At 46.8% G+C, this 27,772-nt stretch overlaps 2 protein-coding genes across 4 annotated transcripts; both read right to left on the bottom strand.

Moving 5' to 3' along the window:
- Positions 1-428: 428 nt before the first annotated feature.
- On the bottom strand, positions 429-18,226 carry ERP27 (endoplasmic reticulum protein 27). Its single transcript, XM_052669514.1, has 6 exons — positions 17,715-18,226; positions 17,436-17,536; positions 15,082-15,219; positions 11,074-11,187; positions 7,204-7,329; positions 429-644 (listed from the first exon to the last, which is right to left on the bottom strand). Exons 1-6 carry the CDS (start codon positions 17,833-17,835, stop codon positions 429-431), a joined length of 816 nt encoding a protein of 271 aa, XP_052525474.1. The 5' UTR covers positions 17,836-18,226.
- A 71-nt stretch (positions 18,227-18,297) lies between these two features.
- ARHGDIB (Rho GDP dissociation inhibitor beta) lies at positions 18,298-27,200 on the bottom strand. Of its 3 annotated transcripts, none has more exons than XM_052669529.1 (7): positions 27,182-27,200; positions 26,450-26,509; positions 23,045-23,233; positions 22,400-22,483; positions 21,386-21,462; positions 20,020-20,083; positions 18,298-19,123 (listed from the first exon to the last, which is right to left on the bottom strand). In XM_052669529.1, exons 3-7 carry the CDS (start codon positions 23,220-23,222, stop codon positions 18,924-18,926), a joined length of 603 nt encoding a protein of 200 aa, XP_052525489.1. In that variant the 5' UTR covers positions 23,223-23,233; positions 26,450-26,509; positions 27,182-27,200; the 3' UTR covers positions 18,298-18,923. The 3 variants fall into 3 exon arrangements, with proteins under 3 accessions (XP_052525489.1, XP_052525488.1, XP_052525487.1); XM_052669528.1 differs by lacking the exon at positions 27,182-27,200 and adding an exon at positions 26,826-26,891; XM_052669527.1 differs by lacking the exon at positions 27,182-27,200 and having other exon boundaries at positions 26,450-26,571.
- Positions 27,201-27,772: the final 572 nt, after the last annotated feature.

The raw sequence follows: 27,772 nt of genomic DNA on the forward strand, positions 1-27,772 counted from the left end.
AGAGTCCTTGCCTGTACACCTCATCTCTGTGGCCTTCTTTTCATCCCTGCCATTGATCAGTGTCTCTCTGATCCTCTCCTGACTGCTGACAACCACCATGACCATACTCAGTGTCCAAAAGCGTCCTCCATCTAACCTCCCAGCTGCTGCTCCCAGAAAATAGATGCTTCCTTTGAGACCTTCATACAAAAGTCAATGAATTCTTCTTGCTGTAGACTGAGACGACAGAGGTCAGTGAACAAAGAGGTTCTGGAAACACATCCATATCTGCTCTGTTCAAGATCTAATGTTTTTTCTGATATTCAGGTGAAAATGAAAATGAGGAGGAGGTAGCAGATAGGGAATGTGTTAAGGAGCTGAAGTTATTTCCTTAAGAGCCTTGTGAGAAACAGCATCTTTCTATGAGACCCTAGCATCCTATAGCCTACTCAGAAATGCTCTCTTACCTTTTGCATTTTTTGTAAGAAAGCATTACAGAAGTCCTTCACACGTTCAATGGAAACTTCATCCAGAGGCAACACATCATGTTTCTCATCTGGTGTGTGGAATATAGCCAGAGCTGGCAGCTGGGACTTCTTCAGTTTGAAGTATGCCATCACTTGTTCATTGCTTTTCAAGTTAACGTCTACCAGGACAAAGAGAATCTGTGATATAAATAGGAGACAAAATGTGAGCAAAGCAGAGACTGAGAGAACAGATCTTCAAACAGTCATCATAGACAGATTAACAGTAATATTTTTTTGAATTAGAGAAAACCTAACATGCTCTGTTATAACAACACTTTCCTCTGTCACTATTTAACTGCTCCATGCAGAGCATTTTTCCGTATTTTATCAAATCCATATTTACAATACAACTCCAACTGTCTGCTTATCCCTTCTTTAAAAATATATCCACAGTATGTTACAACGGCAGTCTCCTATTCTGTTCACTTAACAGATGAAGAACAAAGATGTCTTTTAACTCAAAGGCACATGTAGAAGAAGCTGATTCCTCTACTTGCATGCTGTCAGGATAAGATGCTTAGATTTATGCAAGAGCCAGGGTGGCATGGCAAAATGGTATTTTGGTGTGTGGAAGATCAAACACAACTGCAAGAACATGGGAGGGAAGAATAGGACAGCATAAACTGTCAAGGATAAGAACATGAGAGTGCAAAACACAAAGGATGAATTTAGGTCAGCTGGAGTGACTAGAAATGAAGATGCAGTAATTTGGGAAATGAGAACTGTTGGCATTACACCACTGCCCCCACAGCCAAGTTTAACGGAGAGTTGTTTAGACTTGGGGAGAGATGCCCTGGTGAGAACAGCATACATTTTTCTGGACTCCCAAGTAGTCTTGGAGATCGAGACAAAGCCAAGGATCGTAATACTGCTAGGATGATTTGACAGCCTATTTATCCCATTTCAAGAGTAAATTGCAACTGATATTTTACAGGTTGCAGTAGGAATTGGTAGAAGATTAAAATTCTAGAATCTAAAACGTTATCAATAAGGTGCTCATCTATATAAAAAAAAGCTTTGTTAAATTGCCTGTTAATAATAAATACAAATATTACGTATACATCTGATAAAGTAAATACAGCAGTTGAACAATTTAATCAATGATCTGATTAAATAGAATCCTACAGCAGGTGACATCCAAGTCAAAGAAACCAGCTAGTATGTGTTGTTTTATCTTCTCTTTGAGCTGTGCAGTCTATAGGGCCTAGTATATTAAATGTGCCTACAGACATGGGTACAACTCAATTTATACAAGAAATAGAGGCATTTACAAAAATAACATTAATGTGACGTGAAGATGATGTGCTCAGTTCCCAGGCTGTGACTCATCTTTTTCCTTCTTTTCAATCAAGAACACTCAAGCTAGTTCAAAACTGTTTGATTCTTTAAAAACGATCTTGGTAAATTTTTACTTTTTACTTTTACAACTTTTTACACAGGTGAAAGAATATGGGGAAACTATTTTAAAATAAAGTAGGAGAGATTTAGAATAGATATTGGGGGAAGTTTTTCACTGAGAGGGCGATGAGGCGCTGTCACAGGCTGCCCAGAGAGCTGTGGGTGCCCCATCCCTGGAGTCATTCAAGGGCAGGTTGGATGGGGTTCTGAGCATCCTGAGCTGGTGGGTGGCAGCCCTGTCCAAGGCAGGGGTTGGAGCTGATAATCTTTGAGGTCCCTTCCAACCCAAACCATTCTATGATTCAATAATCTCGTATTTTTAATTAAAATTATGTTCTTAAAAACAAAACAAACAAACAAAAATATATACATATATGGAAACTTCTCTAGGCAATGGCCTATAGGAAGAATAAGTAGGCTGATGTAAGCCTAACTGCAGTCAATCACTGTGATAAACAGCAACAGTTTCACTGGATATAACAGATGGACTTGCAATGTCTCTTCCAAGAGTTAACTGTGTCCCAGAGGCAACAACTAATGAGCAGACAGGTTGTGGCTCAGAATGCTAAGTTCAGAATGCTAAGTTCATCCCTTTGCAGGATAAAACATCAAACCAGAGCTCTCTGGTTTGGTCATCATAAATCCAAGGGTCATAGATCTAAGGATCTATCTAAGAGCTGAACCCTAAGTTCTGAGCTGGAGTGGAAGGAACTGGAGCAAGCCTTGTGTTTTAGGGCTCTCCTTCTAACGTACAAACTGGAATAGGCTAGTGTTGGATGGAAGCACTTTCAGAGAGATGGTACAGGAGGTGGTATCATATTCTTCACCAATTTGTTCACCAAGTTTTGGTTTTCTCTATGGAATATTCACTAGACAACAGCATTTTCTTAACTCAAATGTTAAACAAGAATTTAATATGATAAAGACTTTGGAATACTAAGTTTGTTAATTTTTTATTTCTTTGTTATGCAAAAGTTCCTCCAGGTTTAAAACAGATGAGCAGCATTTTAAACACTGATATAAATGTAAGTCAACATTCTTCCCTTTAGCCTTTGTTAAAAATCCTCAAACTAAGAAACCATGAGCATGAAGAACATAGTAAAAAATTAAAGAGTAAAAAATTTGAGGATTAGAATTCTTGTTTTCTTCCTTGCATAAAAAAAAAAAAAAAAACTTAAAACAGAAAACTCAACTAGAACAGCTGTTAACATCATCCACAGTTCTTGTATTGGATATCTCCAGTGACACACATGGAGCTCACGCAGCTGCAGGCTGCCAAAATACAGCACTGGGTGCACTGGTCTCCAAGTGACAGCTGTGGGGCAGTCTGTAGGGTGAACTTATGCTGAGGCCACGAGCACTGGAAGCCTGGTCTCTGAAGCAGCAAGAAACCAAGCAGATTTTTGAGCACGGATGTGTCTATGATAGATCCCACCTGGTGGAACTGGCATTTTCTCATGAGGAATTTGTTTTACTTAGAGATTCCCAGCCAGCTGTAATCATAAAGAATAAATGTGGTAACCATGGAAAATCCTACTGACCATGAAACAATTCACTTTGCCTAACTTCTGACATCTAAATCTTGGTCTGGTCTCTGGCAGTTATCTAGGATGAACTCTTCAACAAATGTTGACAGGCACTTGTATTACATGTATTTTAGAAGGGAATTAAGGATTGTTCTCCACTGCCAGTGCTGAAATGAGCCTAAAGCCTTTGCTCAGACTACTTACCAAAACTATAACTCACGAAAATAAATTCCATTTACAATGCCAACTCTCATATCACTAGTAGAAACTAGGTAGTTTCATCCAAAACAGAAAGTTTGTTTTCTATTTTAAACTATTCTCTGCAATAGCCGTTTTTTTTTCCCCCGTCAAAAACAATTTTCTATGAATTTGTTTCAACTTGTATCAATCCCCTTGTGTATGTATGTGTGTTTAAAGACCTGCTACTAGAGGCAGTGAAAGAGCTATTGCAGCTATTGCATGCATGAGAACTCCCAAAACAAACTACCTAGACATGATGTTCTGAGAAAACAGTACACTTTGCAATATTATCTGTTCAATGTTATCCACACTGAGTTCTTTCAAAGATTTTTTTACATGGTGTTGTCTTAGTGTCTTGACAACTTGATTCCTAGCCTGGTGCTTTTAGAACATGAAGTTCCTGGTAAATGCTAAGATATAGAATGATGGTATTGTTCAAGGAGTTCAGTGAAATTGAACATAGTACTGCAATGGTGGAAACCAATTTCATGTTTCTTAGTTTCTTCTCCAAAGAAGACCAACAGCAAGGATGATCAAGCCTTGTATCCTGTGTTTGACCTTGAGCTTTATGGAGCTGTTATCTTCATTCTTTGAGGAGGCTGTCTAAGCAAAAATATCAACTTCTGAAGTCTGAGTCATTTCTTTCATAGTTTACTTAGTAAATCAAAGCAAAAAAAAAATGAAAATATTAGTCACAAACTAAAAAAAAAAAGAAATCTATATAAACAACTTCAGATATCCGTCTAGTGACAGACATTCCATATTTGCATGTTTTCCTGTTTATGACTAACTCTAACGATAATCTCTCTCAGCTTTGGAGACATCCGTATCTGCCAATCAAAATAAAAACTGTATAAATTACTGTCTTCAAGAAAAAGGACACTGTCCTTTCCTTTTCATAGAAGAACTCTTGAAGGTCTTTCAGCAGTTTCTCAGAACTAATTTCTAACTGGCCCTACATATAAACTAAAAGGGGCTTTGTGAACGTCACTACACATATCATTTTAACATTATAAACCATGTTATATCAGTCGTAGCAGAAACTGCTTTCATTATTCCCAGAATCACCTTAATGAAACATCTACAAACACTCATGAGCTACACCAACTGTCACTGTCATGTTGTGCTCTGATATTACAGAAAGAAAACTGAAGATGCTTATGTTAGTTTGGCTCACTAACACTAATTATGACTTTTCCTTTCCAGTAGAAAGCTTGGATTTTTGGCAGTACTTTTCCAAATGAGTACATATTTGATTGCTGTGGGACCCTTCTAAGGACACTGGTGGGTTCCTGCAGCTGTAGCACTGAGTTCTGTCTGTTCATTGTTACTCACCCGCAATTGTTTCTCAAGATTTGCTAGAAAGTACCACATATCTTATTATTATTGTCAGCTCTTGGTTACTTAGCATCATCTAGCATTTGTGTTTTCCTCTCCAGCATTTTATAGCCCTCAGACTGCACTATCAAATCTAGAAGAATCTTTAGATGAAAACCTGAGATTTGTCTCAGGTAGAGATGAAAATTTCATAAAACAAAGAGGAAGGGATCATAACTCAGGAAGTGCCAGGTGAATCACCTCCTCATTATCTATTTTCTTCACTTTTTGGGTCAACAGCATTTTCTCTTCTTCTCTCCGTAAGTCCACACAACAGGTTGTATTCTTTCTCCAAGTGGTAAAGACAAGGACAAGGACTCCTTTTCCCTCAGACCTCAGCAGAGATGAGTGAAAGAATTGGCACCTCAAATCCTGCTTGAGAACCTTCTCAAGACAACATCAGTGTTCTGTGCTGTCACTGAAGAGCAGGTGGGACACACACCATGTCCCCATTCTTACAGCACTCTACAAGCTCTATGCAGTGGTACATGCTCAGAGGGAGCCTGAAAACCTCCTTACTGCACAGCAATGATTGTAAACTCAAATTAATGATTGCAAACTCAAACTGCAGCACAAATAAGTCCTAGTCCTAGTCTTTTTTTACTGCTTTGTAAGAAGGCAGCCTGAATCATAATTTGCTTCTCAGAACGCTCATCCCATGGGAAATACAACCTACCAGATTCCCAATCCTTCCATCTAGGTGGATGGCAGTACCACCACAGTAAAGTGCAAATAATTAGCCAAGCCCCTACACCTTTTAGCTCTGTATTTTATTTTTTGCAAACTTCCCCTAGGCTGATTCAGGGAGAAATTTGCCTGCATGAATTAAAAAAAAAAAAGTTAGATTTGGATAGCTGGTAATTCATTAATTATCTGGACTGCAGTATGACTTTTTTATCCAGTGCTTTGTGAAGTAGTTCTAGGAAAATCATTCCCCTTCACTCAGATCAAAGCATGCCATATGAGTGGAAAACGGGCTGCAGCTGCATCAGCAAAGGACAGTGATGCTTAACAGTATCGCTGCTGATGAACAGAGATAATGGAGCCACTGTAACAAATATCTCACATGACAACTGGACTTTTTCAGATTGTTTTCTTTTATCAGCAAGTATCAATCAAAACAAAACACTTTTTAAGAGACCTTTAAGAGACCTGACTTTCACACATGGTTTCTGCCCGCTCTCTTGCCAATGGACGGTAGAAATGGCAAGATCCATGGAAGTCCTGCCATAAACAAATCTCGAGACATTTGAGGGTGTGTGGTCCTGAGGAGGCCTTTCCAACTGAAGATGAGAATATACTTGAATTTTAATCTTCTCCTTCAGTACAGCAAACAGATCATGCAGATGTTCTTGTTCTCAAACCCCAACTCTTTCCAACTCCACGTTTCTCCCAGGAAGATCCCTTCCACTGCCACTCATCTCAGCCTTCTCTGATGCTTTGATCTCCTGTCCTAAATGCCTGCCTCTTGCTTCCAATCCCTTTTTGCTTGCCAGTTCCTTTCTGTGTTCTCTGGACCAAAATCCCCTGTAATCCAGCTGCGGGCATAGAATTGGCCATGTGAAGATTTACTGCTTGGAGAGCTCTGTCCACACAGGAATGGGAATTGGAGGAAATTTCTCTGAAAGATCCCATCTACCCCACCATCTTGCTGTGGGAAATCAGAAAAACCCATCCTCAATTCCTTTAAAATAGCTATTTCCTCAGGAACCAACCAGAAGGCTAAGTGTTAAGAACTGCAACACTAATTTCTATCTGGTCACTTATATAATGTTCTTTGGCATCTCGCAAGCTGTATGTACAAGATCACCTCTCATAACAGTGGAATGTGACCATTGCTGGGCGGAAGTGCAACAGCTGTTTGTCATCTCCCAGTGGAAGAGAATAAAATTGGCCTAGAAGCAAGGAAGTACACAATGTCCCACTGAGAGAGTGGGGAAGCGGGATACAAAGGTTATTCCCCCTTGGAGGTAAATTGGCAAAAGGTGTACAGATACAACTTGTCCATTTAATTATCCAGATAATCATCTTTTCTTCCCATTTGGTCATTGCTCCCCTAATAGTAGCACAGAACAGGACATGATGCCTTCTATTTCCGTGGAAATAATCACTGTCTTTCTTTTTTGCTCTCCCACAACTCTCCTCTTTGGACTTACCTTACCCTCAAAGAGCTCCGCTGCTGCACGATATCTGCGCATTTGCTCAGGGTGCTCTGGGGACTTCTTGTCTGTGAACAGGAGGAGGTGGAGCTGGAGAGAACTGTGCAGCACACCTACTGCTGTCTGCCAAAAACATGACCACCACAAACAGAGAGAGAAACATACAAAGAGACATTCAATGCACATCGGATGCACTGCAAGAAGGGCATCAACTCCTACGCCTAAGCTGAGACTTCTTTGAGAATCAGTCCAATAAGCAGGACAAGCTCTTTTACAGCAGGAGGCATCTAATCTGGATTCTTTGTGGAAGCACTTAACCTCTTGGTTTCACTTATTTCTGAGCCAAGAGTCTGCAGCTCACAAGGGCTCCTCACTGCCCTTGGGATGGCCAGTGACCAGGCAAGGAGACTGTCTGCTCAGAACAAGCTGATGTCTGGAATGGCAAGGAATTGGAGAGGGAAGGTTTGAAAACAATATAATAAGAGGAGTTTCAGAGGAGACTTTATCACACTCTGCAATGACCAGAAAGGAGATGGTAACGAAGCTGGGGTCGGCCTCGTGGCTTCAAGTTGCACAAGCGGGGGTTCAGCTTGGATATTAGGAAAAAATTCTCCAGAAGAGTGGTCAGGCACTGGAACAAGCTGTCCAGGGGGTGGTGGAATCAATGTCCCTGGAAGTTTTCAAGAAACATGTAGCTGTGGAACTGAGGAACATAGTGGACAATGTTGGTGGAAGGTGAATGATTGGGCTAGATGATCAAAGATGTCTTTTCCAGACTTATGGATTCTAATTGTGTGATTCCATGGTAATGATGCCTTGAATTGCTGAGATCCAGCACCTGGCTGAATTGAGAACAAGCAAGTGGGAAGGGTTTATGATGCTGAGTTTGGTGTGTCATCTTGTTTCCTTTCCTCAGCACTGCACTGTGTTTTGGATGAGGCTGAGCCCAAAGCTCCATTTCAGCAACCCAAGGGGCTGGGCAGTCCAAAATGCTTTGGGTTAAGACTACCTCTGCAGTGGGGAGAGGACTGCAGCAGGCTGTGCCTGGGCAGGGGCTGAGCAGGGGCTGAGCAGGCCGCATACAATTGCCATTTTTGAGGAGCAGGGACTGGCAGTGTCCAGAAGGCCCATGTGCAACCTCCAGGTATTCACTGCTCCTCATCCCACCTCTCCTCCCACCTGCTCCCCAGGCAAATCGCCTCTCCCTCAAACCAAACAGGAGTGGGGCTGTGCTCCAGCTGACCTGCTGCATCCCCACACGCAGCCAAAACCACACAGGCCATAGAAATCCATGCCAGCACTTCCCCAGAGGAGGAGAAAGTTTCCACACACTCCAGAAGTAACAGAGACAGGGTCAGAGAGTGCATGTCTGCACCACAAAGCATCTTGTTTCTGGTGGCTGGGATTTTCTCCTTTGCATAATGCTTATCAGACTTTCCGTATCCCTTAACTTCTCTGTAGCATGCAGGTGGGGCAGGGCAGAGCAGAAGGAATGCAGAGTGTCAGAAGACCTCATGGAAAAGGACAGAGCTGGAGATGAGAGTGAAGCCAGGCAGCACCAGAGCCATGGAGCTGTGGGGGCATGGCTGGAGCTGCAGTTCCCCCGACAGTGGCACACAAAGATATATCTGTCCACACAGACTTTCGCAAGAGATTTGCATAGCTTAGCATCACGGCTGGATTGCATCACACTCTCCTGGGAAGTACACAGGCTAAGTGTTACATAAAAAAAGTATGTGGGAGAAACAGTTAGGGCCCCGGGACAGGGAGAGAAACTCTTGGCAGCGCTTGATTTGATCTCTGTTATCCAAGCCTTTGCTGACCTGCAGCTTTCTTAGATACAAACAGCATATGCACTGGGAATAAATATTTGCAAAAAAAAAAGCAAAAAACAAAAAACAAACCAACAAGTTATGTTAGCAGAGCTGGAAGAGTTTCAAGCCTTGGACTGCAGGAGGCACTGTTAATTGCGGCACCTTGGTAGGGCTCCAGAGTGTCAAGAGAAAAAAAAAGCAATAAAACACCACATGTACTGCAAGCCAGGATGGAAGGAACGACTGAAAAGCTAAGGATCTCCAGGTCAGAAAGGCAGTCTGGGTGCTGAATGGGACACTGTGGAGCAGAAACTCACAGAGAGAGAGCTACAGTCTGATGAACTGCCAAGGGATGCAGTGAAGGCCACAAGGATTCAGAAGGCCAGGATTTTTATAAAGATAATAAGAACATCCCCACTGTCACTTCTGGGCTGCTCTCAAAGAGTTGTCAGGACAGTGGGGCAAGATATAGCTTTTCTGTTCTAGGAAATGTTCTGTGATTTTGAAATGTTTTTCATATCCTTTCTCAGAAGGAAAAAAAAAAATCTGTGTTTTAATTATTATTTAAAAAAAAAAAAAAAAAGCAGAAAAAAAGATTCTACAGTATTTCACTTCAGAAACAAAATGCTGCATTTCCAAAACAAAATGCTCTCCCAAAATAGCATGCTGAACCTGAATTGGGGAATGTGCCAGCCCTCTTAGTTGATGTTTGGCACCTATTTGAAAAGATACAGCTTTGAAACTGGTCAGGCCATCCTCCTTTGATTATACTGAGCACGATCAGCACTGCTAGAGCTATTCAGAAGACACTGTTAGCAATGACAGTCTCAGCCTTGCAGTCAGCTGGTGTTATAAAAACTACTTGCTCCATAGCAAGCATCCCAGTGAACTGCCAGCATTTCAGGGGAGTCTGTGGTCACCCTCTGTAGGCAGAAGGAGATGTGCCAAGTTCCAGACAGGTGGGTAAGCTAAAGAAGATGACCAGCATGGAAGCATTAAGTAAAAAAGAACATGAAACTATCAGAGATTGTCCAAAGGAGGACTACAAAGATGATGAAGGGTCTGGAGGACAAGGCATATGAGGAGCAGCTGAAGTCCTCTGGTTTGCTCACCCAGAGCAGAGGAGCTGAGGGGAGGCCTGATGGCTGCCGCTCCTCACAGGGAGCAGAGGGGCAGCGCTGAGCTCTGCTCTGTGTGACAGCGACAGGGCCCAGGGAACGGCATGGAGCTGCGTCAGGGGAGGGCAGCTGGGGGTGAGGGACAGGGTCTGCACCAGAGGGCGGTGGGTGGGGAACAGGCTGAACAGGGCTGTGGGCACTGCCCCAAGTGCCGGAGTTCAAGAGGCATCTGGACAGTGCTCTCAGGCATATGGTCTGATTTTCAGGTTGCCCTGTGTTGGAGCCAAGAGTTGGACTTGCACATCCTTATGGGTCTCTTCCAGATCAAGATATTCTATGACTCTATGATTCTATGATCCTATGTCTGATTTTTTTTTTTTTTGTAGAGTTGACAAACAATGGGGTAAAGGATGGAGGGGATGGGAAAATTTTTGTTTGGGAAGTTTCCTACCAGTTTTTGAATATGCTTTAAAATAGCCAGACATATGTTAAGCCCATTTTTCTGGGTGATGAAGAAAAACCTGCTCCAAAGAGCAGGTCACTGGATTTCCATGTTTCTTGAGGTTTCTCAGACACAGAGAGAGGATCCTGGCTGAGCAAAATCTGTAGGCATGGTACTGCATGACAAATGCCCCGGGGAAGAAGCAGCAGGAGTGGTAAGAAATGCAGTTCTTTGCCCACCAATGCCTCAAATCTACTGGGAGACCAGAGGAAGTGCCTTCTATCCTCTCTCCACCCCACCTGTCTAATCCAATGCAAGATCTGCTCCCACGTCATTCAGCAGCAGCAAAGGTATGCACCGGCTTCCCCCAACTCCATCTACACCACTGTGGCAACCCCTGCACACATCCTCATGCATAAACACTTGAGCCAGAGGAGGCAGCTACGGAGGAGGCCAGGTGCTGGGGTGAGGGCAGTGAGGAGTTGCTAATTACCGTAGGGTTGTACTCTGTCACCAGGCGGAGCTCATTCATTCGAATGAAACGAGTCATCTTATCGGCATCGATTTCTTCTTTGTCCATATCCATATCTATCCTTTCTTTGTCTGCCTGAAGACATGCAAAGATACCACAGGTCACAGCTGTCCCTCCCTTATTTCCTTCAGAGCTGCTGATGGCACTCACTCACGGAGACACCCACCCCCCAGGACACCATCTTTGTCTTCTTTCCAGAATAAAAACGCCATTTCTTGAGCCATTAGACCTACAGAGATCTGCATGCGCTTCGGCATAAGGATCTTCCACCCTCCCTCAGTCTCCCAAGGACAAAGCAAACTCATGGCATGTCACTGAGAACAAGACGTTCTCGGTGATATGCTGAGGACAAGATGTCCTATCGTTATCTGCTCCTACTGCACTGGAGACAGGGAAGATTAGCCAATAAACTAATCTAGGAGTTGTGAGAAGCGATCATTAACATAGCCTAATTCCTTACATTGATTTTGGCTTTATATTCCTCTTTAAAATCTTCATCTGCTTATTCTATTTCTTCTACAAGTAATAAACATTGGCATGGACTGTATGGATTTCCTGGAAACATTGTGCAAGCAGGAAATCTCTCCAATAAAAAGAGGATTTTTTTCCAGAACAGCAGAAAAAAAATAAAAAATAAAAAATCAAGCACAGCACATTTTAGCTTTAGAGGAAAATCCATCCTGCCACACATCTTCCCACACTCACCCCCTCTCACCCCCAGTGTAATTTTATTGAGGTTTGCTTGACTTGGTAAACAGGAAAAAAAAAAGAGCAGTCAAACATCAAATAAAGGCCAAACCAGCCAGCAGGGCATAGTTGCTCTATGGTACCATTGCAAAAGATGAATGAGTTGAGCCACGGGCGTGCTAGGCTGCGACAACCAGTGGGATCAAAGTTTGGGATTTGAAGACTTTTCATACTTGTGTTGAATGAGGTTCTTAGAGCTGAGGAAATGTCCACATGCACACCCCGGATTTTATCCTCTGCATCTGTACAACCTCTGAAAACACTTGTGTTAGTTTTTCCAGCAGAGTGCAGACATCTAACAAAATTTTTTGCTTTTCTGTGGTCATTAGCAACGTCTTTGATCTGGTAGGGGGCCATTGGGTCTGGTAACCCAAAAGGGTGTTTTTCAGACAGTGCAGCATGACTTCTCTCACAGATTTGCCCCAGCATAAAGTGAAAGGGTGACTCTACTCTAGTGAATGGGATCAGGTTGGTGCAACACCTGAGCAGGTGAGATCAGAGAGACTTTGGGACCCAATCTAAGCACAGAAAACTTTCTCTTAACTTTAGTGAACTTCTGCAAACACCTGGTTTCCATCTAGGGGTAAAAATACCCTTGATGTGCTGTCAGCATTCAGGATCCCAAGAAAAAAAAAAGGTTGAAAATAGTCTGCATCTAATAGTTGAAGCTCTGCCCAAAATGTCTTCATTACTCTTTGTAATTAGCTTATTTACATCTGTTAGTTATGTCCTTCTAGATCTGTCAGGCTAGATTCTTCAATAGAATAAATTAGCTTTGCTCCACTATACACAAAAACATTTCAGCAGTTGACAGCAGACCATCCTACTACCATAATTATAAATTTCTAAGCATTATGTGTGTTTCACGCTATGCAAAAACAAGGAAGGATGAGTTTATGCCTCTGATTCACTGTCATTCTGGTCACCCATCTTTGTATTCTTCAAATGAATGTTTGATTCTAAGTTCCCATCTCAGTTCTTTTTACTTTTATTTCTTAGCTCTGACTCCTTACTCCTACACAGTGTTCAGAATAAAAGGAAAAGTAATGTGTCTGAATAACTTAAATTTCAGAAAAATAACTTAAATTTAAGAAAATTAGACAAAAGAATTGCCAACCTCATTTGAACCTAGCTAGTGTCTTTGTTTCTTGATTTTTTTTCCTTATTAAATAAGAATTCAGCTGTAAAAATTGAACCGTGAACCACAGAACACAAATTCCAACAATCCAAACTTTCTTTTATCGAACACCATCCCAGTGCAGTATTCAATCCTCACTATCTGCCACAGAGTAAAAACAAAGGATCTTTTCAGTGTTTCTGGAAGAAAATCATCATGGCTAAGAACCAAAACTGAGGTGAGTGTTACTTCAAATCGCAATTGCAGCATTGCACCAGGGGAGATTCAAGTTGGATATTAAGAAACATTCTTCCTGGAAGACTGGTCATGCACTGGAATGGGCTGCCCAGGAGAGTGGTGGAGTCACCACTCCTGGAGGTGTTTAAGAAACGTTTAGATGTTGTACTATGGGGCATGATTTCGTGGGGACATATCAGTGGTAGGTGGGTGGTTGGACTGGAGGATCTTGGAGGTCTTTTCCAACCTTGGTGATTCTATGATTCTACTATCTGTGCATGGCAAATAGAAAGTTAAAGAAAAGGACTTGTCTACTTACTGCTCACTCTTAGATTATTCTCCTTGCACTATTTGGATTATACTGGTGGTAAACATGGTGCAGGCAAAAGATGAAAAAGAACAGGAACAAATGGGCTTTATGTAACCTTTGTGAAACTCAGATCTAGAACTTGACTAAAGCACCACATGCAGCTTCTGCAGCACACAGAACAACCAGCCAGTGTGCTTAGAGCTCTTGTAACACTGCACTTTGTAGCTTTTTAGGATATCTTGCACTTCCTAAGGCCCCTCTCCTCTGAGGCACCTCTCTCCCCTGTTTTCAAGTGCAATCCTAGGAAACTGATATGCCTGCTCTTGGCTTTTGGTGGTATTCTTGCAGTAAGTACATGGCCCTTCAAAAACCCCTTCAAAATATCATCTTCTTATATTTCAGTAGGAATACCTTCAATTTCAGAACAAGACAACTATGGCTGGAGTCAAAATTAATTGAGCTTGCACAGCATCCATCCCTCAGAAACTGCAAAGTAGTACCTTGAGTGCTGTGTTTAGTTTTGTACCCCTGTACCCAAGGTTCAGGCGAGACCTTATTACTCTCTACGTGATCTGAAAAGAGGGTGTAGCAAGATGGGAGTCACTCTTTTCTCCTGGGTAACAGCAATAGGATGAGAGGTGATGACCTCAAGTTGTTCCAGAGGAGGCTCAGGCTCGAAAAAATGTCTTAGAATCACAGAATCACAGAACTGCAGGAGTTGGAAGGGACCTCAAGAAATCACTGAGTCCAACCCCCCTGCTAAAGGATGTCCTCTACAGTAAATCACACAAGTAGGCATCCAGACGGATCTTTAATATCTCCATAGATGAAAACTCCACAATCTCTTTGGACAACCTATTCCAATGGTCTGTCACCCTTACTATACAGAAGTTCTTCCACATGTCTTTGGAACTTACTATTGTCAAATTTTAGGCCATTACTCCATGTCCTATCACTACCAGCCACTGGTCATCTTTACCACAAGGGCACACTGCCCTTAATAGAGTGGTGCTGCAGTGGCACAGGCTGCCCAGGGAGGTGGTGGAATCACCGTCCCTGGAGGTATTCAAGAGCCATGTGGATGTGGCATTGAGGGACATGGTCAGTGGGCACAGTGGGGATGGGCTGATGGTTGGACTAGGTGATCTTAGTGGTATTTTCCAACCATAATGATTTTGTGATTCTACAATTATTAATGGGCCCATGCCCAAAGAATAGCACATCAACCACAGTGTTAGACTTATGAGGGATCTACTGTTGGGGATTTCATTTGGTGGCACGGCATCTGTCGCTGCAGAGCCCTGCTCCGCCTCTGATGGAAAAATTGGGCATGCACGGAGCCAGCTTAGCCTGCCTGAAGTGAGCTTGGCAAGATGTGATTTCCTGCTGTGTTGATTCACTGTAACACTGCCGGGAGATGCCTTCCATGTGCCTCAGGAGCCTTTCCAAAGCCACGGGAACCCCATCCAAGTCACGCTGCACTCCATGCGAGCCACTCAGAACACAGCCCCCATTCATTGTAAAGAAGCTCGTTCCGAGCGCCCCGCCGCGCACGCACCCTGCGGAACAGCGTGACGGTGGCCGCCGCCACGCCGTAGTGCTCCCGCACCGCGGAGCTGCTGCTGAGCGCGAAGGGCACCTCCGGCATCCGCGCGGCCGCCAGGCGGAGCTGCGACACCTCGGGGCTCTCCGGCTCCTGCGGGCACAGGGAGAGAGGGCGGTCAGAGCGGCGCCCCGACGGCGTAAGGGCGACACCTATCGGCCGCCCCGGGAGCCGCCCGCGGGGCGCCTCGCTCCGCCATTTCCCGCAGCTGCGGGTGCGCGGCCTTCCTCTTCGTCTTCCTCCCGGCGCTGGGAGCCACGGGGCTGCAGCTGCCCCCTGTGCACCCTGCGGTGATGTGAAGCCCTGGAGCTCTCAGAAAGGAGGCGAGAAAGTCAGAACCCAGGTGTAACCCTTACATACGTACACGTACAGACGTGCATGCTATATGCATTATATACATAGATCATTTTTAAGAGAGTCTCCTGATTCTGGAGTCCAGGGGGCTGTTAAAACTGTTAAATACCTCGGGCTTACCACATCTAGTGAGAGCATTAGCTCCAGCCTGAGGCTGCATTAACGCATGCCTTCCTATTCCCATTCCTAACTTCTCTGCTGAGGGATGTATTTTTGATACTTTTTAGATTCAAATTCTCCAGACACAGTCTCTGCTTGGAAGCTGTTTTGTTTTTCTTTTCGTTTTGAACTGTCAGCTCAGCTGTTTGCAAGCCCAGAGAGAACAGAAAACAACATTCCTTCTTCAGTGAAAGGAAAACAGTTCTTGTGACTTGTTTTGGAAATGCCAGCGCGTCGACATGGCTGTGGTGATTGCATTAAGGCATAGTGTGGGAATTTGCTTTGTTTTGGAGCATTCCTATGAAAGATGGGTTTGATCTGGCTGAACAGGCCCTGTTCTCACACAGCACACAGGGCAGCACGCTGTTTTTCCATCGTGGCATGCAGTTCCCAGCTCATTACAGGCACAGCTTGCTGAGCTGTGCGCTGCAGTGAGCTGAAAGGCTGCAGCAGAGAAATGATTTATGGTGAGCAGGGAACGCAGGCATTATGTGGATGAATATACCCTTGGGCAGAGGGCCAAGACAAGGCCTCATGGCACTCATAGGTCCTTATCTGCCGCTTAAACAGAGCCCTGCTGTGCTTCACGCACTGAACACATGCCAGGCTGCTGGCTGCTGCCCTGTGTTCCTGGCAGCCAGGACTGTCCCCACACTTCAGGACGGCACACTCAGCCCTCCCTCCCCTAGCAACTTGTGCTGCCTAGACCCATGCTGATAAATGAAACTATGCCATGGGAGGGAGGCAGAGGTGGCATGGGGTTCTGGCGGCACGAAACTGCCCACAGGAGGTCCCAGCCCTGCTGCAACCCCAGCCAGCTGCCCCAGAGAAGGAGACACCTACAGCCTCTGTGGCTTGTAGGGCTACAGTGCTGCCAGAGAGGCCCCTAAGGAACTCTGTATGCCTGCAGGCCCCAGCCCCAGGCAGCTAGTGCTCTGTGATTGGTGTTAAGCAAGGCCTGGGGCAAACGCTTCCAGCATTCACACAATTGTTGCTACAGAAGCAGCAGTCCTCACTCTGCAGTGTGCTGCAAGATGTCATTGCCTTAACCCACTCGCATAACCCCTCCCTAGTCTGCTCTCCAGCCCCAGGACTAAGGCAGGAGGAGGAAGGAGCTTGCAGAGGGAAGTTAGTTTTGGAAGGATTAAGTCTTCTCTGGTATGAGCAGTGTATGCAGTCCAGAGTTCAAGTAGCAGGAAAAAGGGGCAAGTGACACATGCACCTATCAGTCACTCTGATGCCTCATTTCAATTTAATTTGGTCATGGAGAGGTACAGACCTCAAGGGTATCAACTCTGGGGAACAAAGCAGCCAGAGGGACCGTGCCTCTGTTCTCCCTAAGAGAAAACTGAGCTTAAGCCCAAATCCTCTCAGACACAATCCCCACCATCACTGCTCCCTGGGGCCCAGCTTCCCCAGCCGTGCCATGCAGGCAGTGCTTTGCTTTGCCACCAATGACCAAAGCCAACAGCCAATGTTCCCACTCATCTTGTGCCACAGCACTCAGTTTCTCTGCCACCCACATTCCCCTTTTTCCTTCTCCTGCAGCATTTTTCTTTCTCACACTCCAGGCTCCTACCAACAGCCTCACATCCCCCCTTGCTCCATTTCCCACTCCACGCACCCCTCACTTCATGACTTCAAGTCTATCACAACTCCAGCATCTCTCCATGGCAGGAGGCACTGCATGGAGGTATATGAAGGGCCCCGTCAACCCTGCTGTCCCACCAGAGATAGGGCTCCCACCTGAGATGGAACATGTCTGACATGTCAGAGGACAGTTGCTGTCAACGCACCTGGAAGAACCCAACAACTGCCACCTCCGCACCACTGATGAAGGCTTCCACATCTGCGATGTCATTCAATAGGACAAGTTTCTCTGTACCTCCTTCCGTGCCTGGAGAGAAAAGGTTAGAATTGGACCAAGGGTACAGAAGAGCAGCTCTGATGCTCCCACACATACCCATGTGAGCATCTCACCCCTTACATGCCCCCCCATATCTCTCCCACCAGCTCGATGCACAGCTTGTATAGCACACCCTGGGTGAGGAGAAGAACTGAGAAGGCTCACTTACTGTGGGATGTAGAGCTGTTATCTTCAGCACAGCCTGCTGGGGAGCTCCCGGCTAGGAGGATAACAAAGAGACATGAGAAGACAGAGGTGCCCATGGTGCCTGCTTGCCTTCTCTTCACCATGCCACCTTGCTCCACACCTTTCCTTGGCAAGCGACACGTCAGCTGCTTCTGGGGCTTGCAATCACTCCCATGTGATGGGAAAGGAGCAGCTGGCCAGGGCAAAGCTTCCAGCTCCTGAGATAACTGTTTGGCTGGGAGAAAGTCCCGGGCCTCCCTGCTGCACAGTCATCAGCCTTGGGCAAACTCACCAACACTGTTGCTGGTATGCCCTCACACACAGTGTTGGGCATCTCAACCACACCACTGTTTAGAGGGTTCCCCTGCACTTCCCTGGGTGCTGGGTCTCACAGATGCTCCCATGTACTTGTTCAGCCAGTGGGACATGCAGCTCCTGTATTTCCTCTGGTGGATGACAACAGTTGCCGTGGGAAATATTAAACATGAGAAGCGAATGCCACATGCGCCTCAATGCCAAACTCTGAAGTATCAGGAGCCATACTCCAGAAAAGAAAGAGACGCTCATGCAGAGAAGAAGAAAGAAATCATTTTTATTCTTGAGACAATGATGTCTTGTTACAGCATCTAGCTGCATCCCCCTGACTGGTTTTGCCTGCACAATAATGGATTTCAACGGGGTGGGGCACCAGATACAAACCAGGAGACCATCATGGGAGATATAAGTAGCCATTTACAATGAGTCAGGGCACATGGCAAGTGTAACTCAGAGAGGGATTTTCCAGGGACCAGTCTGCCCTGCCAGGCGACTCAAGGAGCTGGCGAGGTGATCTTGTTTCCTAGAAAAGGCACTTCCCGGGACCAGAGTTGATACAGGAGGAGAGACGGAGGCAACAAGAGGAAGTACTGGGGGAAAGGGCGGGATATGCTTCCCAATTTAATCCATTGCATGTCATGATGGGATGGTGGTGAGAATGGGCGGGTTATTTTCAGTGTATCAGAAGAAGCAGCAAAGGCCACCTGCAGGCCTGTGCATCAACCAAGGCTGGCACAGAGCCCAGCACCCATGAGGAGAGCTGCAAGGGCTGTGGCCGGCCACGGTGGCAGGATGGAGCAGCGTGGTGGGCATGGCCCACCTGGAGACTGGTGCAGGAGGCAAAGGGAAGGGAAGGGGGAAGGCAAATGGGGTGAGCTCATTCTGTCCATTCCTTCTTGATGGACAGGTTCCACTCCCAGGTGAGATGGTCGTGCTTGTCATCATCCGTGAAGAAGGACTTGTTGTGGTAGGTGCCTCGAGCCAGCATCCCCTTAGGAGCTTCTTCAATAGGCGTCAGGAATTCATACTCCTCTGGCCGTGGCCCATAGCTGCCAACCATAAATGTGGCTTTGTCCACTAGGAGAAAACAATCCACATGCAATGAAACACTCAGGAGGGGAATAATAAAGGAGAGAAAAAGCTATGAACACAAGTACAGATCACTGACAGAAAGGAAACAGCGGAGTGGTGAGAGAAAGGGACGTGGCCAGCAAGGGGTACCATCAGTGAAGGAAGTGAGAAAGTGGGCTAAGATGGGCAGGGAGTTAAGTCTGTACCCTCTCACATCTCTATGCTGCTCTCACAACAAACAGTTGTGGGAAGTATGCAGCCTCAACACACAGATATAGATCTCTCTTTATCCTCTGTTACTTCTCTCTTCTGGTCAGAGGACATTACCTGCATGCTTAATGAGACAATGGAGCCTTAGTGGTGGTTGTATGCAAAAATACACATGTGGGATGTGTGTGCAAAATGGGGCTTTCCTCTGCCAAGCCCAGGCAGGGCAGCACTGTAAAAACACATGAGGCTACAGGCAAGCACAATCCTCCACAGACAGTGGAAAGCTCTGCAGAGCAGCTGTGAATTTTTACCAAGTGCATCTGGAAGAAACTTTGATGGGTGAGAATCTCCACAAGGACTGAGCCACACTTCAAGGACTGGTGGGGGAGGTGAAGAGGAAGCCTGTGGCAAACACCGTCTGAACAGCATCTCTGGGGACATTTCTGCTGCAGCTGGTGGTATAGCATACAGACAGCAGAGCTGGCTTGCAATGAGTTCACACAGGCACAGGAAACAGTTGGCCTGGGTGACACAAAGTGCAGGCAAATGCACTCTGCTGAGAAGCCACATCTCCTGTGCAGCAGCACAGGGAGGCCCTGTCCTAGTCCACATCTGCAGGAACACTTATTTGAGCAGAGAGGGTTGCAAGAGAAAGAGCATGGGTGTGAAGGGCATGCAGGTCTCTTACTCACCCTTCACTCCTGTTCGGTAGGTGTGCTGCACGTATTTTAGTCCTGACACAATGTCCCTGTTTACCTGCACAAAGTGACCAGAAGTAAGAGTCACTGGGAGAATCTTGATCCTGTATCTGCTGTTTTTTCTCTCCTTAGAGAGACGTCCACTTTGGCTCCTCACACAGCTGCTCTCAAGGGTTTGAGAAAAGACACGCTGTGGGGAGTCCTAATGTCACTTCCCAACAGGCAGCCAGAGACCTGCAGCATTCTCTGTGTGTCTGAGGGCATCTCCTTGTTGACTTTGAAGGTGTCTGAGGCAGATTCCCAGAACAGACTAATAATGACAGAGAAAAGTGAAGGAAGGGAAACCAGAGATGGGTGACTGGAGTCACGCTTTCAGTACAAATACGTGAGCAAGGTTCACTGAACTCTCCCAGATGCCCTCTAAACTCAGTGAGGAGCTGGCAAAGCTCCTCATGAGAGGAGCTTCTCAGGAGATGGAGGGCACAGTTTTGTTTGTAATCTTTCTTTGAATCTCCCATGGATATCTCTTGCTGCCCCTATCCCGCACACACTGCTCCTCTACAGAACAGTTCCATGGTGAAACAAGATGGGAAGATCCTTTTACATCTTGAGGAGAATTCACATAGTGTCAGCTCCTACCAGCTTTGAGACTAAGGGAGGGAGTTAAGTAACTCCAGGCATCTCCTGTCAGCAGGGCTCAAATACAGCTGGAAATATTTCATTGCATAAAAGAGAACTGGAAGTGTGTCTAAGGACAAAGCCATCTGAGACAGCAGGTAAACCTCAGAGACAGAGGGAAATCTTTCCTGCAGAGCCTACACATTTACATTTTCCCTCCTGTTTCAGGAATACTATCTTCCTTCTCTTTACCTTCTCTGCCAAACCCAGCTTTGTCTGCAGCAAACATTTGCAGAGATAATCATTTCAGTGCTGGATGCCACACTGCAGTGTGACTGAGTTTTGTTCTCAGCTGGAAACAGCAGAAATGGCTGACACACTGCTTAACAGAAGAGTAGGGGTTGAAACTAGCCCATTTGGATATGTCATGACTCAAGAGAATTCAGGTATCTTCTGCCAAATGCTACAGTATTAAATCTTTGCTATGCATTCATCAAGCCCAGCAATGCAAGCAGAAAAGCCATCATCTCTTTTCCTTCTTTTCCATTCCCACTCTGTGTGAATTAAAGACTTTCTCTTGGCTGTAAAGTCCAGCCAAACTCAGCCAAAATTTCCAAATAACCTGTTGTTCACCGTCCTTGATGGACAGAAGGCAACTTCTTCCAAGGGATGAACAGGCAGAAGTAATTCTCTGAAAAGACCAAGTCGCTTGATGGGTAGAACAATACGTAAAGCAACTCACTTTGAAATGGATCTTAACTCTGTATTCCACTCCTTCCTTTAATACAAAGGTCTCTTTCTTGAGTGCTTCAAGGTCACCTGTGAGAAGAGGATCAAGCCATTAACTAGGGGTGTCAGAGCAAGGAGAGAACACCTGCAGAGGGCCAGGGCTGGGACTGGTGTCAAGGTGAGCATCCCTGCAACGCGAGTACACTGCAATTGCCCCATGAGCAGACATTGGCAGAAATGCCAACACCTGAGCAGTGCGTATGCATTAGTCTTCACACCAAAGCATCATAGAAGCATTAAGGTTAGAAAAGGCCACTGAGATCATCTAGTCCAACCAACAACCCATCATCAATCACCATGCCCACTAACCACGTTCCTCAGTGCCACATCCACATGCTTCTGTGTCGACAATGCTTAATACACACAGGTCTTGGTACACAGAGATATTTATGTGCAGGTTCATCATTAGGCACTACGCATTGTTAATACCCTGCTTCAGCCATGCCCAGTCCCAGACCGGGTGAACTGAGCTGTGTATCACAGCCCCTGCCCAGCTAGCGAGGCCTCCCAGGCACTGTGTGGTTGCAGTTGAACAGGAAGCTGCTCTGCCCCTCTGAGTCTGGCTTCCTCTCTATATAGAAAAGCCCATATAAGGTGAAGCTTGTTCCTCTCCCCATGTCCTCTGGAGCCGGAACTGCAGTATTGCTTGATTCTGAAGTTTCAAAACAGCCTGTTACCCAAATGCATGCACGTCCCCTGTGCTCTAAATGAAAGGAAGAAAAGAAAGCAGAAGGAACCCTTCTACCAGAAGCTACCAGAGCAGTCTAGATGAGAGAAAGACCCTCCGCACTTCCCTCTGTTGCATCTTCTTTTTCATACAAGTGCACCTTAAAATCAAAAGCAAGGCTATGATATCCTCACGACTCCTCTAAAGCCCACTGATATCTCGAGGACAAACTCCCTTTCAGTTTGAAACATCCCAGAGCCTTTGTGTGTTCTTCTGTGTGCCCAGTGAGTCTGTACTCACCTGTAAGGTCCATAGTAATTGGCCCTGGAGCAGAGTCACACACCAGGGTGAGTCGGGTGACCACCACGTTGGGAGCTGTTGGGTCTGCAGGTAGGAAAGTGAGGGAGAAGCTGTCAGCTTGTGAAATTAAATGTTTGAGGGGGAAGGGGGACAGAAACTGAAGAAATGCTTCTGAACTTCCCACACAGAGGATGCACTTCACAAAGCACCCATTAAGACCAAACTTCTTGTAGTACAACAGGACCGTGTATCTATGCCAGACACTCAACATGGATCCCTCCAGCCACTACCTCAATACCTAGACAAGGTCTTTCTACCACAGCAACATCTCTCTTTTGGTCCCATTTCAGCACAAGCTGGTTCCCTCATATTCCTAACCCCCCTGCAGCCCTCCAAGGCCCACACCCCCCATACCACAAGCCCCTTTCAAACACTAACACTCTCTGATACTTTACATCTAATATTCAGGGCATCCTCCTTGCCAGATTCCCTGCATCTCTCCACCTGTTCATCCCCAGTCTGCCAGCAGAAGTCTAGTCAGCCAAGTTACTTTTTCTTTGAGGCCACCTTGCCCCATCTCTGTATTCAGACACACTCTTGCAATGAATCTCCCCAGTCCCTTCCTACCACGATGCTCCTGCCTACCTGCCACCACAGGTCCATCTCCCAGCAGAGACTTCTTGTACTTAGTGAGGCTCTCATCATCTTTGTCCAACTCTTGCAGCTCCTGCAGTGTTTTCTGAGGAGGAGGTTTGTAGTTCAGTTTCCCATCCAGCTCATCATCATCCTCCTCCACATGAGGTTCCTGGGTCTTCTCAGTCATGGTCGCTTGGTCTGGGTATAAGAAAGGGGCAGTCAATGGGATTGCTCTGTAGGGAGTAGCACCCTTGAGGGCACACTGCGTGTCAATTTCCCAGGCAGCCGGGCAGGCACAACACAGTAGGACCGTCAAAGGCAAATGGCAGCAGCAATCAGCAATCCTGACACTGCTGTGCTGAAATTTGGGCTTGAGCTCAGCCCCCTCTGCCCTCGCTGCTCACCCACAGACACCACACACACACAGATTTCCACCAGCCTTCCCTTGCAGGGAGGAGGTGCAGGAGCGGAGGCTGATACCAGAATGATTTACAGTCGCTCTGCAGTGCGATCGCTGGCTGACAACCCTGCAATTAGAAGCCACTGTGCACAGCTTCTGTGCTTGCCAGAGAGCTCATACAAAGAGCCACAGCCACACAGCAGGGCACAGAGACGGGAATGTAGCCGAGGACAGATGTTTCACTCACTCTCTTCTTACAAGCCAACAGTCAGAGATCATAAAAAGATCATATACCTGGCAGCAGCTCCCTTACATCAGCATGTTGTCTAAAGCACCCAAGGAGATGCACTCACTTTGATCTGTCTCTTGGTATTCCCAATGTTTGCTCACCCCAGACTCATCAGGTCTCCCTCCTGCTGAGGAAGGAAGCATGATGGTGGCTGCATCCAGCCCTGCATACCTGTACTTCATCTCTCAGAAAGGAGAGACAGGAGGGCTGGAGCCCAGCTCAGCCAGGATACACAACACTGAGTGCCAGGCAGGTGGTGAGGCAGCTTGGCCAGCCTCCCAAATGGGAGGCAGAGCAGGGAGGCAGAGGGACATGATAGGGAAAGAGGAGACAAAGACAAGCAAGAGGAAGGAGAGGTGAGCTGCACTGCTACACAGATCACTCAGTGCACTTCAGCTTATCCTTATATTAACTCATCCTCTGAGGCTGTTCCTCAGAGGCTAAAAATTCACTTTTTCCCTGGTTACTTGCAATTCCCCCACTAAGCATTTTGTTCCCCTCTACAGCTGTGGCCTTGAAGTTCCCAGTAGGAAGCTCCCAGGATTGTTTTCAGTTTCACTGAAAGAGAATGCAAATAAATATATATATATTTATGCAACAGTCCACAATGAATCAGCAAGTGGAATCAGGCAGCAATGAGTAATTCACAGACCTCCCAGTGCTATCCCAGCATGGATGAGACCAGTGGAAAACATTCAAGGAGGGGCATATTGGCAAAGGCACATTACAGAGACAGGGAAGGACTGAGCAGCACAAGGGTGAGTGCACTCAGTTGTGTTACAGCTCTGATACAAGGCTGCTTTGCTACAACATGCTATGGTGAGTCAGGAACTATTGCAGGGGGGAGCAGCTGGGAAGTAAAAGGAAATCCCAGTTCTAATGGCCTCGAAGGAAAGCATGTCCCAGAAGCCAAAGGCCCCTTCCTGGCTCTGGGAGCATGAAGGACCTGTGTACTATAGGAAAGGCACGCAAGCTCGTCCTCATGAGGAAGGAAACCAGGAGCTTCCCAATAACAGCACTGTAGCTCGTGTCCCACCGCTGTGCAGCCCCAGCACAGCCATCTAATGATGGCACCTCATGACCCTGCAGTGCTATCACACAGCAGCCACAGGAAGAGGATGTGATGAGCTGCAGCACCCAGCACCAGGTCTTGCCATCTATTGGGCTCCAGCTGCAGATCTGAGTCACTTCCACCCGCCAGAGCTTTCTCGTGATACCAAGCTGTCTGCCCCCACTAGAACTATAAAGCAACTGCCCACCTGTTCCCATTCTACACAGGGGTTGTGATTTATCACAGGAGGAGAGCAAGATATTACCAGCCCCATGCACAGAAGAGGCAGAGCCAGAATTGAGGCATCTGGTTGCTCCTCAGACCTCCTCCTTGCATCTTTCATGTTGTAGATTTCCCCTGCCAGCCCTTGGGGGAGCTCACCTGAGGTGCAGATGCATTTAGGCTCTGAAAGCCTGCAAAGAGTTACACAGGTAGCCTGCTGTGCCAGTGGCAGGAGCCCATGGAGGACAGCCTGGCTGGGGCTGAACATCTGCCAGCTCAAGTACATCTTTGCAAGATGGCAGCGATCAGACCCCACTCCAGCATTTATCTCCTATTTGTAGACCTGACTTTCCTGCCATGTTCCCAAGGCAGGGAGGTGATCACATCTTACCTGTTCCCCACCCCTGCCTTTACCTCACAGGCAGCAGTTCCTCAGGGCTGAGGAAGAACCCTGGGGTGTGGGGAGAGCTGGGGATGGGTACAGCTCTGGGCATTGAATCTGCTCGCTCCACCTGTGGGACCGGTGCCCTCCACCAGCAGAGAGATGCTGCAGGGCTGAGGCACTGCAGCATCCCCAGGGTGAGCATGTTAGCGCCCACCTGTTGGGGTGCTTGGCTTCCTGTGCCAAGCACACAGCTCCACAGAACCCCCCAGGGCCTCAGGCCACCATCTGCATTAAAAATGAAAAGCATTAACCCTGTAGCTGCTTTACACAAGGAGACGTGACTTATTTATGCCCTGCTCTGCTGTATTTTTCTCACTTTCCTGCAGCCCCGACCCTCAGTTGTGCATCGCCTGCACCTTTGAGGTCTTGGAGCTTTCACGCAGCAGCAGAGAGAGGGCTAGAGCCATATCAGGAACTTCCCACCATAAAGCCAGCTGTGGGAAGACATGGAGGGACTGTGCTCTCCTACACATCGCTGCCTGTGCTGGGGCTGCATCTGCAGCATTTTGAGGCAGAGATGCACACAGGGGGATGCACCTCCTCATCCCCCCATGCCACCACAAGGCACAAAGAGGGCAGTCACGGTGTCAGCGTTTTATTCACGTTCCCTCAGCACATCCAATTCACTCCCTCAAATGCCCCCCTCCCTCATCCTAGGGCTTATCTCCAGGAAGAGGGTTTGTGGGAGGTGAGGAAGCAATTTCCCACCCCGGGGCACTGAAACACGGCCCCACCGGTGCCCCACGTCCCACCCCAGAGGTGCGGGGGCAGAAGGACAGCCCAGCGTCCGGCTACCGAAAATCCTTCGGGCACCGGAGGGACCCTCCCTCTGTCCCCATCCCGTCCGCATCCCAACCGCCGAACCCAACTTCCCCATCGGATGCGGACAGGGCCCTGCCCGTATACTGGCTAGGCTGGGCGATGGAACCGAATACCGAACAAAAAAGTTGCCCCCTCCCCAGGTTCACCCCCCTCGACCTTCCCCCTCCGCCCGGGTTCGCACTCACTGCTGCGCGGTGCCTGCCTGCTCGCGGGGTCCTCCACTGCTCTCAGCTCTCAGCTTTGCGCTTTGGCAGTTGGAGCAGGAAGGAAGTTGGTGGTGGAAAAAAAAAAAATTAAATAAATAAATATCACTCACACTACCAAAAAAAAAAAAAAAAAAAAAAAGAAAGAAAGAAAGAAAAAGCCTCCCTCCACCAGCCCACTCGAAGAGGAAGCCCCGAGACCGCATGCTGCAGCGCTCCTCCGCGCATCTCTCTGCCCGACCCTCCGGGCGCTGCGCTCTTCTTGCGCGGCTTTGTGTGAGCGCAGAGCCCCCGGGCGGGGTGCGGGAGGGGGCTCCGAGAGGCTCCCGGCTCTTTGTGAGGGCTGCTGCTAGTGCACCTGGGCGCTCGGCTCTTTGTTGTTCGATCCCCGGTTTTAATTGTGTTTCTTTTCCTGCTTGTAATTAAGATCGGTCTGAAAAGCCGGTGCCGCTGTATATTGTTGTACTGATTTATACTGGTGATCTGTGGAAAATCGGGTCGAGCGTTTTCACGCATAGGCGGGGATACAAGTGGGGGTCGTTACAGGTGAGCCTCATTTTTCCCAAGTAACTGCTACACCTGACTGGCACATCGTTCCCATCCGGCCGCGTGTGCCCCGCTCCCAGCCATTTTCAAGCAGTCCCAAAGATCAGCAGCCTCTGGAACAATAAGCTCCCGTTTCCCAGGCATGCTTAAATACAAGAAGGATTTTACCCCACTTCCACTCCGAAATGCAGGCAGGTTTTCTGTTCTTCCACTTGCAGATTGCCCACTTGCTTCTTCACTCACATCACGCTTCCATGCACATCATCCTCAGAGCGGAATTTAAGGACAAATTAGATCATTGGTCTGCAACCAGCAAATCTGGATCTGAAATGACTGATGCACTTCTTTTAATGTGTTTGCAGAAGCAAACCGAGCTAAGCAAATCTATTGTTGAGGGGCTTACATTCGCTGCCCCAGATTCACGTCTGATAGAAAATATTTATCACATACAAATTTTTAGAGGCTGCAGACAACTGAATCAGAGAAATGTCTACCAGGGACAAGCAGATCTCAGAAGAGAGGGACTGATTTTCCAAACCTATCTTATCTTTAACTCAAGCTGTGGGTGGCACTTTGATTCTGACCTCATGCTTTTCAGGGGACAAACAGGGCACATATCTGGCTGACAGTGGATTCTCACTGAGTCAGGGTTGTAGCCCCAGAGTCATTTTAAGCCTCCATTAATTTGTTCCCGACCAAGAGAAACTGCTTAATGCTTTGCTGTTCTTTCTCACTCCTATCTCATCCTCCTCATGGGAC

This window comes from Tympanuchus pallidicinctus, unplaced genomic scaffold (genome assembly GCF_026119805.1).
Source record: "Tympanuchus pallidicinctus isolate F22 unplaced genomic scaffold, pur_lepc_1.0 scaffold8, whole genome shotgun sequence".
NCBI classification, from domain to species: Eukaryota; Metazoa; Chordata; class Aves; order Galliformes; family Phasianidae; genus Tympanuchus; species Tympanuchus pallidicinctus.